Source organism: Fopius arisanus, unplaced genomic scaffold, assembly GCF_000806365.1.
Source record: "Fopius arisanus strain USDA-PBARC FA_bdor unplaced genomic scaffold, ASM80636v1 scaffold00088, whole genome shotgun sequence".
NCBI lineage: Eukaryota > Metazoa > Arthropoda > Insecta > Hymenoptera > Braconidae > Fopius > Fopius arisanus.
Genome location: NW_011887827.1, coordinates 21,026 through 40,332, shown reverse-complemented (window position 1 = coordinate 40,332; position 19,307 = coordinate 21,026). Strand labels below are relative to the sequence as shown.

The 19,307-nt window shown below is 36.5% G+C and overlaps 2 protein-coding genes across 3 annotated transcripts in view; one reads left to right on the top strand and one right to left on the bottom strand.

Annotated features, from left to right (window-relative positions):
* The window catches only part of LOC105270443 (opioid-binding protein/cell adhesion molecule homolog), a 76,070-nt gene extending 63,555 nt beyond the window's left edge, over positions 1–12,515 (top strand). For both annotated transcript variants that reach the window (XM_011311366.1, XM_011311365.1), the window contains 6 exons: positions 2,476–2,604; positions 2,693–2,830; positions 4,935–5,084; positions 5,174–5,221; positions 9,523–9,585; positions 10,110–12,515. In XM_011311366.1, the coding sequence (XP_011309668.1) occupies positions 2,476–2,604; positions 2,693–2,830; positions 4,935–5,084; positions 5,174–5,221; positions 9,523–9,585; positions 10,110–10,273 (692 nt within the window). In that variant the 3' untranslated portion in view covers positions 10,274–12,515. The remainder of the gene's footprint in view (positions 1–2,475; positions 2,605–2,692; positions 2,831–4,934; positions 5,085–5,173; positions 5,222–9,522; positions 9,586–10,109) is intronic.
* A 775-nt stretch (positions 12,516–13,290) lies between these two features.
* LOC105270442 (protein CEPU-1) overlaps positions 13,291–19,307 on the bottom strand; it is a 16,375-nt gene continuing 10,358 nt past the window's right edge. Inside the window, exons 6-9 of the mRNA XM_011311364.1 lie at positions 16,865–17,026; positions 15,336–15,404; positions 15,178–15,279; positions 13,291–14,819 (exon numbers count right to left, since the gene is read on the bottom strand). Of these exons, the coding sequence (XP_011309666.1) occupies positions 14,641–14,819; positions 15,178–15,279; positions 15,336–15,404; positions 16,865–17,026 (512 nt within the window). The 3' untranslated portion in view covers positions 13,291–14,640. The remainder of the gene's footprint in view (positions 14,820–15,177; positions 15,280–15,335; positions 15,405–16,864; positions 17,027–19,307) is intronic.

Here is a 19,307-nt window from a genome sequence, read left to right as displayed (position 1 = left end):
CGCGCGAAAAAAAAAATAATGAAATCTCTATGAAATCGCAGATTACAAAATGACAGAATGAAAATAAATTTCATTAGGAAATTTCTCCCACCGAAAATATGGAATACACGCCGGAATAACTGAGGGGCATGAACTGTTGTCGATAAAACATAAACGTTTGAATACAAGTGTATAACAATTTTGTTTAGAAGTCAAAAGGTCGGGGGGAAATCAGACCACTGGCACTCGGGGAGGCAACGACAAACTTCATATTTGCATTGAAATTGGCAAACAGAATGGGTGGGGAGCTTCAGAAGTACCTGATTTGTATGTCTACCTCTGCTCTTGCTCTTGCCATTGCAAAATCGTTGCTATCCTTAGGAGTTACATTGAGTTTCGCTTCGGTTACACGTTCAATTCCAATTTCCGCTGGATGATAACATTTCTTAACAAAACATCATATTCTCTCCTAAATTCATTAGATACTCACCCCAAAAAATTCCACTTTATTCAAATTTTGTATTTCCCACAATCGACAAAGTATCCCCAATCATTGAAATTTTTTTTCTAAAATACCGCGGTTAATTCTTGATTAATTGTTCAATTAATCACCGAACAAATTGCTCTTCAACCGGTAAAATTCTCCCCCATTTCAGCGGTATTTTTCGCCCCGGAAAATTAGCATAAAGATAACTCCATCTCCCCGGTCTTTTTTTTTCTTTTTCGTTTTTTCAATTTTCCCCCATTACCCTTATCTCGCACGTGAAGGTGACAATGTTCATCGCGTTTTCGTTACGCCATTCACTCTGACGGTGCAACGGGGGGAGGGGGTGAAAAGCGGGGTTAGAAGCTTTCACAAATAAAAGGGGATAAAAATAAAAGAGCAGTGAGGGAAAAAAAAATGAGAAAGACGAGGTGAGCGCTTAACGACGAAATTAAGTCGGAGACGTTAATTTTATAGTCTACCCAACGTTGTACATCGCGTGTGACGCCCTGACGGAATAACTAAAGCCTCGCAAAGTCTTATCGTATCACAAATACGTAGCATCGGGTGTACAGAGACTACCCTCAGGGCTTCATAAAGAAATGAAATCCGTTCTACTATGTTTAAAATTTCATTGATTCTGAAATTTTTTTCTCGTTGCACTGTTTAAAAAAAAAACACACTTCAATTAATTTAAATTTACAGCTCAGTATAACAATTCGATGTCAAATTACATCGAATTAGAAATGAAATCGGAAATTTACAGTTGTTTCATTTTTTTCACGAAATCCTGAATTTTCAATGACGAGATTCTAAAATTTCTATCGAATTCCAAAGTGATTTAAAAAATTCCTTTTCCCTTGCTTAGGAAAATTATTTACTGATCCAAATTGAGACTCAGGGAATTTTTTAAGGGGAAAGGGAGGGGGATGTCAGATGTCCGGTTGCGGCGGTCAGTAATCACTCGCAAGGCACTTAATTATACCTCTGAGCAACCCTCACTCTATGAACTGTAGGGTAAACCACAGGAGCCTCTCGTTGCCCTCACGTCAACCACTTCCCCTCGGTGGAGATCTCCACAACCTTCCGCCACTTCAGGAAGAGTTTGTGGCCCATTGAAAATTAGATTAATTCAAAATGCCCGAACTTCCGAGAGAATTATTTCAAAATTTTTGACATTTTTCATTCGAAATTTCTAGTCAATCCATAATTCTATGGTTCTAACAAAATGTCAACAAACGTAAATTTTCTTTATAACTTGATCATTTAGCAGTAATACCCCGGAGAAATCCGAAAAAACTACAACTTCCTTGGAAAAACTATTAATACCCAAACAGAGTTGTCAGTCCTGAAAACACACGAATTCCCAGTTTGCCGGCAAATATTCACCGGATTTAATTGTGGTCAACGTTGATGTGGTGCCTTGACTCTCGAATAAGTAAACTAAATTTACTCCACAAACTACAGCAGCTGAATGCAAAAGGGGAAGATACGAAGGATAAATTGAAAACCGGAAATGGCATCACGAGCTTTGCCCATCTGACCGCTCTAAACAAATAGTCATTTTCTAGTCAGTCCCACTGCAGGGGTAAAAAATCGTTGGAAAAATATTCCCCGTCACTGATTTCATAGCAGTGGGGATGTGGTGACACTCGCGGTTTTAACCCTCTCACTTTCCATTTATTTATTTATTTTTCATTCTCTATCCGGTCTCCCTCCGTGAAAAGAGAGAAAAAAAATTATTTGAATCACAGCAGAACCTTTCCTCAATTTCTGTTTTGGCGGATCTTTCCGTTTCCTCAGTCTTATACCCCCGGGCTCCAAGATGTAAACAATATTGTATCATCCTATGACGAATTGAATTCCGAGAAAAAAAATCGAAGGCCTTCTCGAATTAAAATGAAAGTCTTTTTCGATATCAATTCAGTTTCTTACCTCTCAGTCGACACCGAGAGATTGTAATGAGAATGTCATTATAATTAAAATGCTCCAATTTCTGGATATATTTACAGCAATGAGTATCGAGGGCCAGAACTTCACTATCAACAAGGTAAATCGCTTGCACATGGGGTCATACTTGTGTATTGCATCGAACGGAGTGCCTCCCACCGTCAGCAAGAGGATTGCATTGATTGTTCACTGTGAGTATTATTAAAAATTTTTCAGAGGTCCTAATTACCAGTTGTAATGAATTAATATGAATTACTATTATTTCCCGTTATGCTTCAGTTCCTCCGATGATTGCAGTCCAGGATCAATTGGTCAGTGCGAGAATCGGTCAATCAAAGGTCCTTACGTGCACATCGGAGGCCTTTCCGAGATCAATAAATTACTGGACAAAGGACAAGACTGAGATAATAGCACAAGGTGAGTAAATTCATATCAAATCAAATAATTCAAGATTGTTGGGGTGTGTCAGGCTATCATATCATGTAATTCACAACGATCCGACATTGGTCTACTGGATTGCAGCTGAATAATGGATGATCCGGTTCATCACATTGGTGATACAATGTGAATTTCATCGGAGTGTATTTTCATGATCACTGAGGGGGGATGCATAAACAACAGGTACATATCGGTGGATATTCTTCTGGTGGGGGGGGATCAATGGCAGTCTGGGTTATTTAATAGCCACGGGTCTCGATTATTGCTACTGCAGATGGGACAATAACTAATATAACAATCGTATTAATCATGAGTCTGAAATGGAATGCGGCTGAATTTATATTATCCAACTTGTTGGGGCATGTCCAGAATCTGTTGGTTCAGTTGTTCTAGGGTGTGTCGATGGGACAAATTGAGGAATAGTTATTGCGGTATTCATTAGGATTCGAATCCATTCTCGGTAGCAGTCCAGTGGGTCTGGTGTTTTTTTATTTTTTTTTTGTCTCAATAAGGCGAACGTCTAGGTGTTCTCACTTCGGTAATTCTTCTCTTTAACGTATCATCGTTATTTCTACACTATCAGAAAATGAGGATGAGGATTAAAGATCATTAGGGGCTCTACACCGGAGTATTTTAACTATTGGCCGAGTGTATCCCGTGTAGAATAGAGAAAAAAAAATGTGTATCGATTGAAAAGAGTCTCGGTGTAGCTTTTCGCGTACCTTTTTTTTTCCTCCTCATTTTCCAACGAATTTTCTATACAGACTCAATCACCCTGGGCTGCTTCCTGTGTCGCTTTATTCCGGTCGATCGAAGCGATTTTTATTTGGTAAAAGCCGTGAGGTTCACCTTTAAGACATCAGTTACTATTTTCGGGGGCAGAATAACGGTGGATTTATAGGATAGGTTCGAGGGCCGGAGGCTGATGGCTTGAAAATTTCATGTTTCGAGGGAGGTGAAATGAGGGATGTCTGGGGTGAGGCATCGAGTATCAAGATTTGTGGGGAATTCACCAGTTTTTCCAGTAAATGTCTTCATTTTTCGATCGCGTGGGCTAAATAGAGACGTAATATTTCTTTTGAATGATCAAACATTATAAAAATAAATTAAATAAATCTGGGAAATATGTATTTCACCTCATAGGCATTGAATTTGGGAATAAATAGACTTTCAATTCTATTCTGGCGACGGCCTGCAATGAATCTTGCAAATTTTCTATGGCCTTCAGGGTTTCATCGCAACTGGAATTTTCAGAACGTCTGTTATTCCAACGAAAAGGTGTCTAGAATGTCTGAATGGGTGTCGATCTAAATAGAAATCACGTTAACTTAGGTTCTGCGTGTCGAATACTCAAGTAACCCGGTGGGTGGGAAATGGGAGGATTTGGAGCTATCATCTAACGTGATTGAACTATTGTGATGTCAAAGCTCTTAGGAAAGGAATTTTCGAAGGCCAGTGTCATTTGTGCATTTTTTTCGGCAATTCGATTTCAATTGTAACTTCGTTTTGTAATTCTTGTGTTAGTTTATTAACTAACGGTTCTTGGGAGGACGTTCAGACAATTTGTATGCGGAGGTGGAAGTGAGGACGTGCTCTCTTTGGACAGAGAAATCCAGATTTCATTATTGTCATTCAATTTTTAAGGAGTTACTGAGTTACTATATAGAGTTTCACGATTTTTAGGTGGGGGGGAAGTCCTCGCATTTATGATTAATCAGTTTTGAGTGATTCCCGATGTAATTGAGTTTGGAGAGAGTGTTCTATTTTCAATTAGTCTCATTAATTCAATTATAATTCTCTCTCTGAAAATTAAAAATAGTTTATCAAGGATATTACCCCATCAAACATTTGAGATTTCTTTATTTAAAAATTGAACTCAATTATTATCAATTAAATTGGAAATCATCTATAACATCGAATATTTCAATAATCGGATTTTTGTTAATGGAATTAAAATTCTGCTTGAGATTCGCGTCGATGTTCTGGAATTTGAGAGAACGTGATGACATTATTCCGCCGTTCTACATTCTCAAATTGAAAATAACTTCTGTAGAAGGTTGTAAGAAGGATATTCAAATTTCAGACGGCAGGTACGAGCCAACCTTCGTCGAGGATGGCTACGTAGTTCACATGAATCTAACAATTCGCTCAGTGGATAAATCTGATTTTGGTGCGTACAAGTGCGTGTCAAGAAATTCACTCGGTGACACCGATGGCACAATTTCCCTCTACGGTAAATATCTCAAACTTTAATTACCCATCGATTACACATAAAAATCCAATCAGTACTTCTACAATCATATTTCTCCATTTGTTTTTCAGAAAATGAGAATCCAGTGTACGAAACCAGTGATAATCCCAGACAAAAAGGTAAGATTATTATTATTTTCTCGTTCAGCATGAAGAGAATAATTCTCGTAATTAAGTCCAATCAGAGTTATTGAGAATAATTCCACGTGGGCTTCAATCAACTCTTTTCTCTATCGCGAAAGCCAGAAATTAACAAGCTAACGAAAATACGAGCCCCGAAGTGGCCCCGAGCAATCGCGATTGAATAGTCAATAAAAAAAAAATCGATGCTATTCTGAATCCACTCAGCGAAAACTGGATTTTTTCCGGGAAAGAAATGGCTATAACACGAGAGTAGCAATACATGAAAGAGTTTTCGGTTGATACGAGTGCAATTGAGTCGAGTGGATCATCATTCTGTTGCCCTTTGCTATCCGAAGAATTAATTATTCCAAGACAATAGGCCAACGCGAATGAGCTGTAACGGCTCGGTGATTAATTAGAACCGCTCGCGGGTATCATTGCTAATTAGCAATTACGATTTCACTGGAATTGAGTCATTGATTCCCCGGAGAAAAGTCCAATCAGCAGTTTTATTTTTTTTTCTCCACTTCACCATTCGATTTCTCCAAATTACTCCACAAGCGGCTGACATTCGCGTTAAATAGTTCTTTTAATTTTCATATTTGTTAATGATTAAATTCGAACGTGAGTCAACAAATTATTATGTGCGCGTCAGCGTTAAAGCTGTCTGTCAAAATATTTACCACAGGCCTCAGCTGATCGGAATTATCGCGAAAAAAAAAAATTCCATTTGTCCACGCGTATTTTGTCCGTTTGTCCTTTACTCATTAGCCGTCCGCGTAATTAGCAGTACGAATCAACGAATTTACACTGGCCTGGGGGTTACGAATGCCCATGACAACGAACATTCGGAAAGTTGAATTCAGAGTAGTGTTTATACATGATAAATTGTTAATGCAGTTGAGTGTATTGAAAGAATATCAAACGCGGTTGAGGTATCAACGGATAGTTCTTTCGGATAGATCAAAGGAGGCCACAAACGTTTTAACCGCTCAATGGTGAATTCAACTTTATGAATAAGCAAATCCCTCGTAATCCGATTTGAGTTAAGCTATGAAGTATATTTGACATGGACGAAATATTTCTTTGATAATGCAAGGGCTCCATCAGCGTTTTATGAACTACTCTTTCTCTCGGTATTTTCATTTTTTTTTGAGTTTTGTTTTTCGGTTGTGAGTGTCTTTAACAGATTGTTTGTCCCGCGCTCTTTCAATTTCTGGGTATTGAAATACGAATTTTAGAGAGCATATAGAATTTTTAAGAGGATGCTTGAAGCGAAATAATTTTTTTTATATCATGTAAAGATTTATGGAAAATAGAAGGTTTAATTAAATATTCAAAGAGGATAAGTTGAAGTAGAAGTTGGAATTCAATTTGAAATTTAATATTTTCCGTTTCATATTGCTTGGTATTTTCTCTTCGAGCCTTTGAACTCTTTGAATGTCAAGGGAATTTATCGCATTTGTGATAGATATAGAAATTATAGGGACTAATTGTAGGGATAGGGCGATTTTTACTTCATAAAACCGTATCCAAATTTCAAAAGCTCTTTCAACTCCACCAATTATTTCTCAAACTTCTCGTTCCATTTACGACCACTCGTCAGTAGCAAAAATATTCAATTATTGATATGAATAGAGGAATTTTTTCTCAAAAAGTATCACTCAGTTCGCAGATAATAATTAATAATTAATTAAATAACAAATTTATATCCCTTTCATATTTTTCCATTTTTATTCCAAATTGCGTCCCCAATATTCGGTTTTTTTTCCGTTTCTAACTCTCTCTAAAAACTCGTAAAAAATGTCTACTTCCCAAAAACATTGTGACATTCAATGGAATATTTCAACGCATTAATTACGTCAAAGCTCACTCATTGTTCCCGAGAAAGCCCAACGAATTCCGTTTGATTTATAGACATTGACTAGTTGAAAAACCGTTGAAACAAATGAAACAAATGAGAACAATGTGCAATTTTTTTTTTCGTATTATTTTTATCCGATGATGTATTCGTATTTCCGGCGATTGCGGCTGGGAATTTTAGTAAAAAGCATTCATGCAGGCTCTCAATGTTTCCCGGGTACATAGGTATTCCCCAATCCCCTTCTGAAAACATATATCCAACGAAATTATTAACGCCGGACGAAATTCCTGGGGTGACGGCTATTAATCTTTACTGGAAAACTCGCGCTTTCGACCTCTAGAGGCGATTGGTGAATATCTATGTGACACGATTAAATCTCAGGTTCATTGGACGAGGAATTCCAGTAATACCGCAAGATACCTTAAGAAAAATAGATTTTTCTGTGACCCAGACAATTTCCACTTTTTTCTCATTGCAAAAATTCATTAGGAGTATTATTTATAATTTCATCGGACTGCGATGCGCTTTTTATATCAGTAATTATACTAATCGCTAGAATTTGAATTGACCGATGGGGCGACTTGATTATTTTTTTTTAGGTAAAAATAAGGTATTAATTGCATGGAATAACTCCACTGAAGTTTTCCACGATGAATTTTCGGTTCTGGATTTAGAGATAACTCAGTCGGAAGTTGGCTAATCCCGTTTCATCGGTTTAATGCTCGAGTCAAATTGGTGGATCTCTTGTCGTTAATTAATCCCCTATTTCATTACTTACGAAGTTGAGATACGAAGAAAATTTTACAGGACGGATGAGAAATCTCAGGAGTATTTCTCTGTAAATAAATTTCTATTCTCCATATTGCAAGGGCTTTCATTCGTGACTCTAGAAAATCATTTGATTATTTGGTGAATTGAAAATTTGGTGAAATTTGATAACTGTCCTCCAGTACTCGTATTATAGATCGTGTCCGGACAGCTCATGGCATTCAGAGATATGTCCAAACTATGATAATGCGCTATCGGATGCAGTATCGGAGTTCCGGATCGACGCGTGTCGGTGTCCGTTGGAACAGAAATAGATAGATGTGATTGTAAATTGACGTGAGTGAATATGTGAAAGGCTCTGAGAGAAGTGCAAGTAGGGTCGATAGGCATCGACAACTCGGAGAATTGCGAATTGAGGGAGACGAGCATTTCGAATTTGTCACTGGGAATCCGAGCGGAATGAGACATGCATTATTCCTGCCACGTGTGATAGTGGGGGCTAGAGGGGTTTTAAGCTTTGTCGAAGCATACTGTGTACTTTACAAAGGGACAAGGTAAATTACGAATTGCTCTCTGGACGTATTCGAGTAGACCATGGCATCGAGCCTTCAAATCTTCAATTTGCGCTTTCTCAGGGAAATTCTGGGAATTTTACTCGAGGGCCACTCGGAGCAAATTTTTTTTTGTCAGAAAAATCATCTCGAATGTGGAGATCAAATCAATACAATTTCAAAAATAATAATCAAATTAAATAATTCACTGGTGAAGCAGATATTAATGGGGAAAAATGAGGGCATTATTGGCTATTTTTTTTTCTCTCTCTCTCTCTCTGAATTGTGGAGTGTCGGGGAAATTTAGTAATGAGAAAGAACAGCATTGGAGTTGATAAGGCTTGTTGGTAGTTAATACAAGGGATACTTTTTTAAGTTCATTCCATGCTCAATCTCGGTGTAGCTCTTTCTTCTCGGTACTTTAATGGCTAATCTCAAACGAGCCCGGAGGAATCCGGAAAACTTTCACCACCTAAACCACTCTGTTTTATGACTAATCGATTGGCCCTATCCGCAGCTGTTGAACTTTTATTTTTTTTGTGGGAAAAGTGGGATGTTAACAACGCGATACGGAGTCCGTTAAAAAAGTGGAAATTACTGGGTGACTTTTTTATTTAGTGCTGGAATTTTATTCATTCGAATTGTCAGACAATGATTATCTTTTGTGTATGGAAAGTCAGAATATCTTCTAATTATAATTATAACCGATTTTAATCGGATAATCAGTCTTGAGACATTTGAATTATTCCCCGGTATGAACGTCGAAGTGAAGTCTTTCCATTAATAATCTGACATTTGGGTTAAGATGGGGATAAATGCAGGCGGTTTAAAATTCTGGAGAATGTCAGGAGTTCAATGGGCCGTTTAGTCATACATAAATTTATGATACTGCTTTTATCGGGATATGTCAGTGCTACGAGGGTTTTTTCTCCGTCGTTTTCACGTTGTACCACTCAAGTTATATCAAATGACATTTAAACACTGAATTTGAAGCCAAATCCACGCCATCATCAATTTTTCTCGATAATAAAAACCGAGGAATAGCCCGATCTCCATTTTTGGCATTTACACATTTCCACGGATATGAAAAGTTTAATCCATCGTAAATATTCCAGGAAAACTGAGGAAAAATCCCAACAACTTACTGGAGGGTAATCAGAATATGCTAAAAGAACAAGGTACGATATTTTAGAATTATGCCTGAGTATTATAAAAGAGTATTAAGTTTATGACTTCACCAGAGTTGATCTCTCGGTATTATTCATTTGCATATTTTATGGTATGGACTCAGACTTTCCATTCAAAAATTAACTTTCCCATTACTGCGCCTCTGGTTTACCTCAATGATTCACATTTATCTGATTATATTTTAAAATACAATATTTTGCCACCCTTTACCTCTAACCCTTTTAAAATCACCCTTTCATTTGCAATATTTTTAAAAATAATTTATTGATATCGGAATATCTCGACTTGTAACATTTTTTTACCCTCGTATTATTATTATTATTATTAAATAAAATTTAGAGAGTAGATGCGTAAAGAACAATTTTTTTTATTGATTTCACAAGACGATGGGTAAATTGTTCTCTGAGGAGATGATGTGGCAATCAACTCGAGTGATTCTGTCCATTTAACCTGAGATATCTGGATAGTGAATAATAAAATTGACTAGTCATGGCCATTAAACTTTGTTTTCCAGACTTGAAACTACGGGGGCGAAAGGATAACAGCAATGACAGCGAAGATTACGAGGATTCTGGTGCGTCAGCGGCAAAGTGCAGTGCTAGTCTGGCAATTGTAGCAATTGCATCGGTCCTCAGCTTTCATCACCATCTCCAGCTCCAGGCACTTCATCCTGCCTGAGTGGATAAACCAAGTTCATTCCTCGTTCCTTCAGATCCACCGATTGTGCGACTGCCTCCAACGATGTTTATAAAACAAATCAATACTTTTTGAGGGACTGTCTGTCGATTCAATTCCACTCTATTTTCACTGCCAAGTACAAGGGAATTCATTGTGATTCACCCAGAGATATCAACAAACGGCTCATTTCAAAGACACGATAATACATTTCACACATCAACAGTTCACCACACGTACGCCTCACATATTCACAGGTAAATGATAACATCTCCAAATTTCCTCGAATATCTCTTAATCTGAAAGAGATAGCGAATTTTTCGTCATTACTCAATTTCTAGGGCCGAAGAAGAGCCGTAAAAAAGATTTTAATGAAAATTTTGCTATCGCTCTTAGGTGCGGAGATATTCATCGATCAAGTCGAGTTGTTAATCTTTATATTTTGAATAATTCATTGATAATTGATAATGACAATTAATTCAGAAAGACACCAATAATTTTGAGACCTCGGGACAGTTTCCCCTTGGGAAATCTGTCCACTACATTGAATAATTCCTTGTAGAAATATAACGGGTTAATTGTTGACACATTTCTTTCAAAAGTGAATAGACTTTATTTGTGAGATGAGGAATACTGGGAAAATAACAGGGAGTTGAGTGGAAATTATAATTTCCGAGTAATATCGTTTTATGAAAGCTTTAAGATGTGCTACGATACTCGAAACGTGTAAATAAGACATACGTCAAATTCAGTGCGCGCAAAAATGTGAAATTCTATATAAAAATTTAGGGGAAAGGGGGAAATTCGAGTTGAGACATTTGCACGAGTTTTTCCAATGGGATGAATATTAATTGGTGCCTTAAATCTGTTGAATTTCATCTTTAAATCGATTCTCAATACTTCAATAATAATTCACGAGAAATTAAATCCCTCGAGCCATGCCATAAACAGCCGTCTAGATCGCAGTTAATTATTGATTCGTAAAAACCCTGAAAAATACTGATTCTTGTAGTAGAAAAGAGCATCTTTCGATTTTCGAAGTCTAATACCTCCGGGCTATAAGATGTGAACAATCTATTGAATCATCCGAATACTAATTGAATTTTCAGCGAAATAAAGCCGAAAAATAAATTTCCATCGTATTCAAATTTTTTATGGAAAAATTTTTGAATCATTGGGAAATAATCTACGATAGACTGCACTCGTTTCCTGCGACATGTAAATAATATTTTGGTAAAAAATAATTTTCCTCTCAGTGTAAAATAGTTTCCAGTCTATTAAATTGCTCGATATCACGCTAAACTCGTAGATTTTTGCCACTTCTCGTGGGCTGAGTTGAGCCCCAACGAAATTAAATAACTACTCAGAAAAAAACCGTGCAAATGGCCTCTGAATAATTAATTAATGTACAGTAGAAGTATATGAGAAACGAAACAAATTTAGGTGTCGTCTGTGTGCGAGTGAATCGATGTCGCAAAATACCTCTTATTTTATAACAATATAGACGATAAATTAATGGGCTCAGATGGTTCAATGGATTTATTTTAATAGCACAGTTAAACTGACCGACTTGAGAATGAATTTGCCATGGAGTACCACTAGACAAATCGATGAATAAAGCGATCGGTCATGCGTAAATTATCGAAAATTGTAGGACGAGGGGAGAGCAATGAATTTTGAGGGGTTGAACAGATTAAGATCCTTGACTAGGCGTGTCTCAGGGGTATTTTACTGCATCTGCTTGATACAACAAAAGATGGAAGATAGAAAAAAATTCAATTGTCCTCAACTCCCTGACAAATTTGGGATGGTAATGATTCTCAATGGTTAGTGTATTTATTTTTTAATCCCCTTGTGTCGAGTCATTCAGTGCGATGAGTGGATGGATGGGAGCAAATGCGCTTTGTAAAAATGTAGATTCGAGGGTACATTCCACGATAAAAGTCGTCACTTTTGCTTGACATATTTTCCCCTTTTTTTCATTTCGTATCCGAGTGATTAATATTATGGTTAATTATCTATTTATTTCGATAACTCGCGACGACAGGAGAAAGTGTCAAAGGAATTTTTTATTTTACGAAAATTGGGGGACAATGAGCCCATGAATGTGATGCTGATTGTAGGAACCATTTTAATGTGCTACTACGCTTTTTTTTAGATATCATTTATCTAATGTTTAGAAAAGCCCATTAATTTTCAATGTGTAGAGACACGGGGGCTTTCCTCGTTTTATTTACCGACACAACCAAAACGATCACGAAATTTATTGAATTTCCCTGAGAAATTATAGTGAGGGTTGCTCGGTCGGTATATATCGGTTGTGGGTAAACTCAAAGACGTATGACCACGATTTTGCTTATGTGCGAGAGATTATTGATAATTGTATGATTAAAATTCATACGGATACACTATTATATTTGTACAACAGGCAGACGGTAAGTTGTAAATAAAAATATGTATATTGGAACCAAAATTCATTATTTTTTCTTCATTCACCTGAGGTAAACAGAATAATGAATTCAATTTTTTTTAATCGAAGAGGTGGTTGTGGATATTTTCATGGAATACCTCTGAATCTGAGGCAGATAGTGAAATTTTTCTGAGGAACTCTTTTGCAATTTGACGTGAGACCTACTTAAAAGGTCTTGAGAAAAAATTTGCTATTGCCCTCAGATGCAGAGATATTATTCATAATCTGGAGGGGAAATATATTATGTTTTTTCATGATCAAATCACTTGTTGTGCAAACAATTAAACATTCTCATTGTTGACACGTTATTTGCTGATGATTAATTGATATATTGTGTGTAAATGCCTGAAATGATTCTGTGAGGGAATTTGAGTGATTAAAAACAAGTTCAAAAAATAAAGACAATATATCTGCCTGCTAATTGCTTCGAAATGAATTTAAAAGCCCAACAACAAAAAATGATAATTGAATTGTTCGAAGAAAATTGAATGAAAATCATTTGGGAAGAGCGTGGACATGGTTTCGTACATAAAGTCTTATTATTTATACATTACAATAAATAAACATGTATTTATAATTTTTTTATATGTACAACACACATCGTCGATCTTTAAAGTAGTTCACAAGTTGTCCTTATTTTAATTTGCATTTCTCTCAAATTAAAAACGCTGGTATTTATTGAGTCTAGTGAATTCCTCTACAATCTTGCTACATAAATGTTGCTAATTAATTCTAATTCTTCTCCATTATTGGCCGCAACAGAAAGATGAATTGATATTTATTGAAACAAAATGTAATAATTATTTTCGAACTAACTCGTTGATGTTTTTGATTGAGGGGAAAATTCACTGACTTTTCGTGACAAATAAAATCAATTACTCAATGAACTCCACTTCAGGAATTTTAATTAATTGTACAAAGTGAGTGCAGTTGTTTTAGCCAAATATTTACACGGCTTTTTTCGTCACTTTGTGCGAACATTGAAAGCCAATTTGATTAATTTAATTAATCATTTGAGTGATGAAACAAGTTTGGTGTTTTTTTTTCAGTTTATCGTTAAAATTCGAAGCCTTAAATCTCGAATAACTAAAAGTATCAACACAATTATTCAATTATCATTGATTGATCTCATAATATTATTTCCATTTAATTATTTACAGAATCGACACACTCATTGCTCCAACTAATGACAGGCAAGTGATTAGAACGTACGATTAATATTTACAGTTTATTCACGTGGGAGTGTGAAGGTTGCCATAAACATCATTAATGGTTATTAATTATTTTACCGATGATTTCCGTATTTACAAATTGATTTATCAATTGGAGTATAATTAATTCTCCAATTTGATTTTTTATAATATTTACAGAGGATTGTTAGCACATTGATTGAGAGGAATGTACAAACTACTTTCGTTTTTTTATTGCAACAAATATTTTTTTTTTATTTATCGAGATTTTTTCAATTTTGTCGTTCATCTCGTTCGTCTCAAAAAATTTTAATTATCCATTTATATCAAACATCAGAGAAATCACAAGAGAATCATAAAATTTGGAAAATTAACATCATGAATAATCAACATTGAAAAATTAACAAAACAATCATAATTCTTATAAAATCTGAAAAATTGTCAACGCATTATCGTGCAAGTAATGGACTTTCAATTTTTTATTCTTAATTCATGAGTTGTTCTCACAATTCGTAATTATTGTTCCCCGATTCAACTCTGATATTAATTCAAGCGTGCAGAAATAAATTGACATTTTGAGATTTTCTTTCGATAAAAACCCAATCGAAACGTTTTCACAGGCGAAAAAAAATGTCAAGACTTTATTTCTACATTTCTCATAACTCCTGAACGAATCTAAATAATTTTCATTTCTATTTCCATACCAGTAATCACCATAACATTGCTATAAATATTATAACGAATACAAGAACATTCGAAGACATGAATGACAAAATTGCGGAATTTCTCGATGACATTGATTGCGCTGTTTTATCGGGCTGTATTCCCGCGTCATTTATTTTCCTTCCTGTCTTTGCATTCGTATTAGGCCCCTCCACCAATTGCGCACCTGAAGACAATTAATCATAATTAAATCCAATGGATAAAAAAAAGGGGGAAAAAAATATAGCTCTGTAAATCACGTCCTCTACTCTGCGAACAAAAGTTTTAGGAATACATCCGAAATTTAGTTCCACAAAGTTTGTGCACAGCGAATTTAGATTTTCCGGTGGTACTCACTTCTATTACAAGCTTTCATCTCTAGATTATAATTAAACGCGCTGCTCGCGAATAATTGAATATTTAATTTCAATAATTTATAACTTCATCAATTAACAATTTCCGCATGTAATTGAGAAGTTGAATGAATCATAATCGAAATATTAACAATTAAAATTATCTCTATCTCTACTATTGTAATAATTTACCTCGTTTTTCATTGGCTACAGATTTGGATGTATCGATGATCTCATTAAAATTCGTGGCGATCGTCGGAGGCGGTTTTGGTCGAGCCTTTGTTTTATTATCCACTGCGTAAAGAAGTATTATTGATTACGATTGAATTATAATTTAATAATTTATTCACCTGTTACGGTAGATAGAGGTGTTGTGGTAGTCGTTGTGGTGGTCGGTGTAGTGGTTGGTCGATCGATCCCTTACAATTCAAATAATTTAAATAATTACAGGGCTATCTATAATTGAAGGAACAAAGACAGGAATTTAATGTATTTCTCGAGAGAATTTCTCTAACTAATCTTCAAAATAGTCTATCCCTCAACATCAAACAGTTAATAGCGAATTTACGTCGGGACTCGCCTCAATTCATCGGTTTTGTGAAACTTCAGGAAAAGTGAGTGCAGGACGCGGTGAATTCGATAGACAACTGAAACTTGTTACTCGTCTGTTTGACAACGCAAAATTCAGAGTGAGAAATTGTGTTGCTTGAAATCCCATTCCATCCGAAGGCCAAGAACTTGTCTTGTTAAAGTTCTATATCGGGAATGGACTAAATAGCGAATTATTCAGAAGATAGTGGCGTCGATGGGAAAAAAACTTGGGAGAACATTCAGCAAGAAAGACAGGACTGTGCAAACGGTTTAAGCCGATTTTAATTAGTGCACAAAAAGTGGAGAAAAAAAGGCCTAATTACATCTACCAAATTCTAATTGTCGGAATTCCCACGAAAAAGTTTATACTAGCGAATTAATTCGCCATCAATTTCACGATTTCTTCTTATTTTGTGCAAAAATTGCAACTTAAAAAAATATCAAAGAACGTTCATGAAAAAATTCATTCTTACGACGAAACATTTATTTTTTTTTCGTACCGAATAAATGGAAATATGAGGAGACATAAAGAGGATATGACACAGTGTATCGGTGGTAAAAGACAAACGAGACAGGAATATTTGCGTCGTAACAGCTGAGTACAACCATTACGGTACGAACCAGCTGTTGCTACCTCAGAATTAGTCGGAGGCACTAAACTTTGAGAAATTAGTGAGGATTTATGCGACGAGATGACAACCGTGAATCTTCAGCGATGAATTTCTCCAGGATCAATGTACAATGCATTCATGCTCCAAGGAAAAACCTGGCCCATTTACTGGCGTATGTGCAATGTAGGAGTTGTTTTTATTATTCTTCTGTTCCATGAGCTTTTATTTTCATATATCCCGGAATTGTTGTGCATCGGTGTTATTGTTCCTGAAGAAGAAATGACGAACCCAGCACTCACCTCCCACACCTCAGAGGACATTATTTTTTATATCTCCATTGACACCGGGCGAGTGGAAACGAATGGATTTTATTTCGAGAAATTTCATTACGTCCTCTCGATGGAATGAAAGAAATTTATCAAAGGGAAAATTCAATCGCTGGAAATATCATTCACCAGTGGAGAGCTGGAAGATAACAATTTGATTCGGCTGAAGATCTCTAGACCTAAGAGAGATATCGAAATTTAGATGAAAATATTTTCTGCAGCTCTCGATCTTCTTTAGAGAAGACGATTTCCTGTGAAAAATTTATCTGGCTGCCTTCGACTCGGATACATATACACGATGGGATCAACTTCTCCTAATTGCAGTCATTATGCATTTACATAATTACTCACTGTATAATTTGATACTTCCGTCTGTGGTGCCGAGTGAATTCTTGGATATACATTTGTAAAAGCCGTAGTCATCCGGTGCAATTTCTTTAATGGTAAGATTCATGTGCACTTTGTATGCATCAACGTGGAGATTATCTGATATGGAGACATCGTATTTTTCCCCTGAAAGCACAAATGCGTTATAAAATTTGATGGAAAATTCACTCAGCTAAAATTTACGGCAAAATCATTCTTTTACGGTACGCAGAGAGTACGAAAAATCGTCAAATGCTGGAAAACCATCGAGGGGATGAGGAGTAGAGGAGAAATATGGACTGGATGGGAAACACGAGAGAAATTCTTCCACTGAATCACGCTCGTATCGAGTAGAGTATATCGAGTTTTTACTCTTCAACAACGGAGAAAGAATTTCAGGGCAGTGAAAAAAGTATGCCTGGAACAAGTACGTGGATGAAATACACAAGTGGTTATTCGTAACTGTGTTATTACTGAAAACGTTTAGAACGTGGTTTTTTACCCCTTGAGTGATATAAAACTCCATCGATCTCGCGTTATCGCGTGTTTCTTCTCAGCTGCCAATCCCCGAGGAAAATGGAACGAAAAATAAAGGTAAATAAAATTCTTCAACAAAAATCCATTGACTCACATAAATATCTTTAATTCTCCTAAAGAAAATTATTTATCATTAAAAATGTAATTACATATTTTTAATGACATGTAATATTTATTTGGTGATTGTGATTTTTGCATTGCGCTGAGTGCGGAAAATGGCAGAGAAAGATTCCGCTGGTGCAGGACAGAAGTTTCCGAGGGTGAATGCATTTATGCAGTACGGCAATGGTTTTGCCGATTCACTGGTATAACTATCGAGCGTGAACTCCGCAAAATGAATGAAAAACTTTCATCGGCTTAAAGTTTGAGAAGGAGATGAAAAAGTTTAACGACGTTGAACTACGATCTGAGCACAGGAGTTGCTGTACTACCTCCGAGTATTTCTCCAACCCCTTCCCCGGAGTACCAGAAAAAAACGGAATGGCTTGAGGTGAGAAGTCTTTGACTTAAAATTATACAGATATTTTCCCAGTGCTTAATTCATTTTTATTCCTTCTTCTTCATAACATATTTTTACTAGTCGGAGTTGAATATGCGAGAGATGCAATAGAATTTTTTTATTAACTTTTTGCTGAGTCTCATTTTTCGTTTCGGATTTTATATTTGAAAGAAATATTTTTTTTTACCCTCGCGCAGAAAAAATCACGCAATATTAATCAGCTCGCTATTTCAACCAGACTCAATTTCCCATTACGCTAAAAAAAATTACATAATACCGTGAAAGGAGAACTTGCGACATTAAAAAGCCGGAGACTTCAGTCGCGAGTATTTTCGCGGAAAAACTTGACCCGTTATTCTTGGGATACTCTCATCTACCCGTGACACTATCTACCCCCGGCAAAGTCCCTCCATTTACCTCATTTTTATGTATTATTTTGTCCTTATTTTCTCCACCCTCGCCCCTCGTACCGCGGCCTTTCCTTTTTTCATTTCAAATATTGTACCTCTCCCTCAAACGAAATTAACGCTTCGCTCCATATTATTTCCGCCCTTGTGCCTCCACGAGACGCATAATCTAAACTCTGTTTTTATGTTGGAATTATGCGCTTGGTAAATTGAGGCATAATGAAGTAGAAGGAATAATAATGAGTCAACTTGGAGTTGGTTTATCGGATTAATTACACGAGCTGTAAAATTAATTTATTTTTACAGCAAAACGAGTGCTCTGGGATTTTGGGGATCGCCTTGATACAGCGGTGATTAACTGGAGCTGTGGAAAATCTGTGCAATCCACATGAACAATTAGGCCTTGTTCAGCCGGAAATCGTTGTACGGGTGCAGATTAATAAATCACGGCTGTCGTTAATACCTACGACTTGTTTAGCAGTCGGGGGTGGATAACATCCGGAGTAAACCACCCCTCGGCCATGTTACCATCCCCTCTCTCTCTGCGGATGCAACAAGAACAACCCGCAGTCGCGTATTATGCAGATGCTGATACGCTTCGTTAATTAGACGGACTCTGACAACTCTCACTGGAGCTCAATGCCTCCACCTGAACGAATTCTCGGGAAAGACCAAGTCCAACCCTTTCAGGAGGGGTTAAACAAGTGCAACGAAATGGGTTACCGATGTATTGTTATACTTATCTATGTATATAAACATATTGTGTCCAATTAAATGTATTGTATATAAAAATAAATAAATAAACATATTATAAACTCATTCACACGCATACACAAACTCATTTATACAACCACCCACGCCACCCACGCACCGGAACGTCCACCAGATCCATCCACCCACGCACCGGCACGTCCACCAGATCCACCCACGCACCGGAACGTCCACCAGATCCATCCACCCACGCACCGGAACGTCCACCAGATCC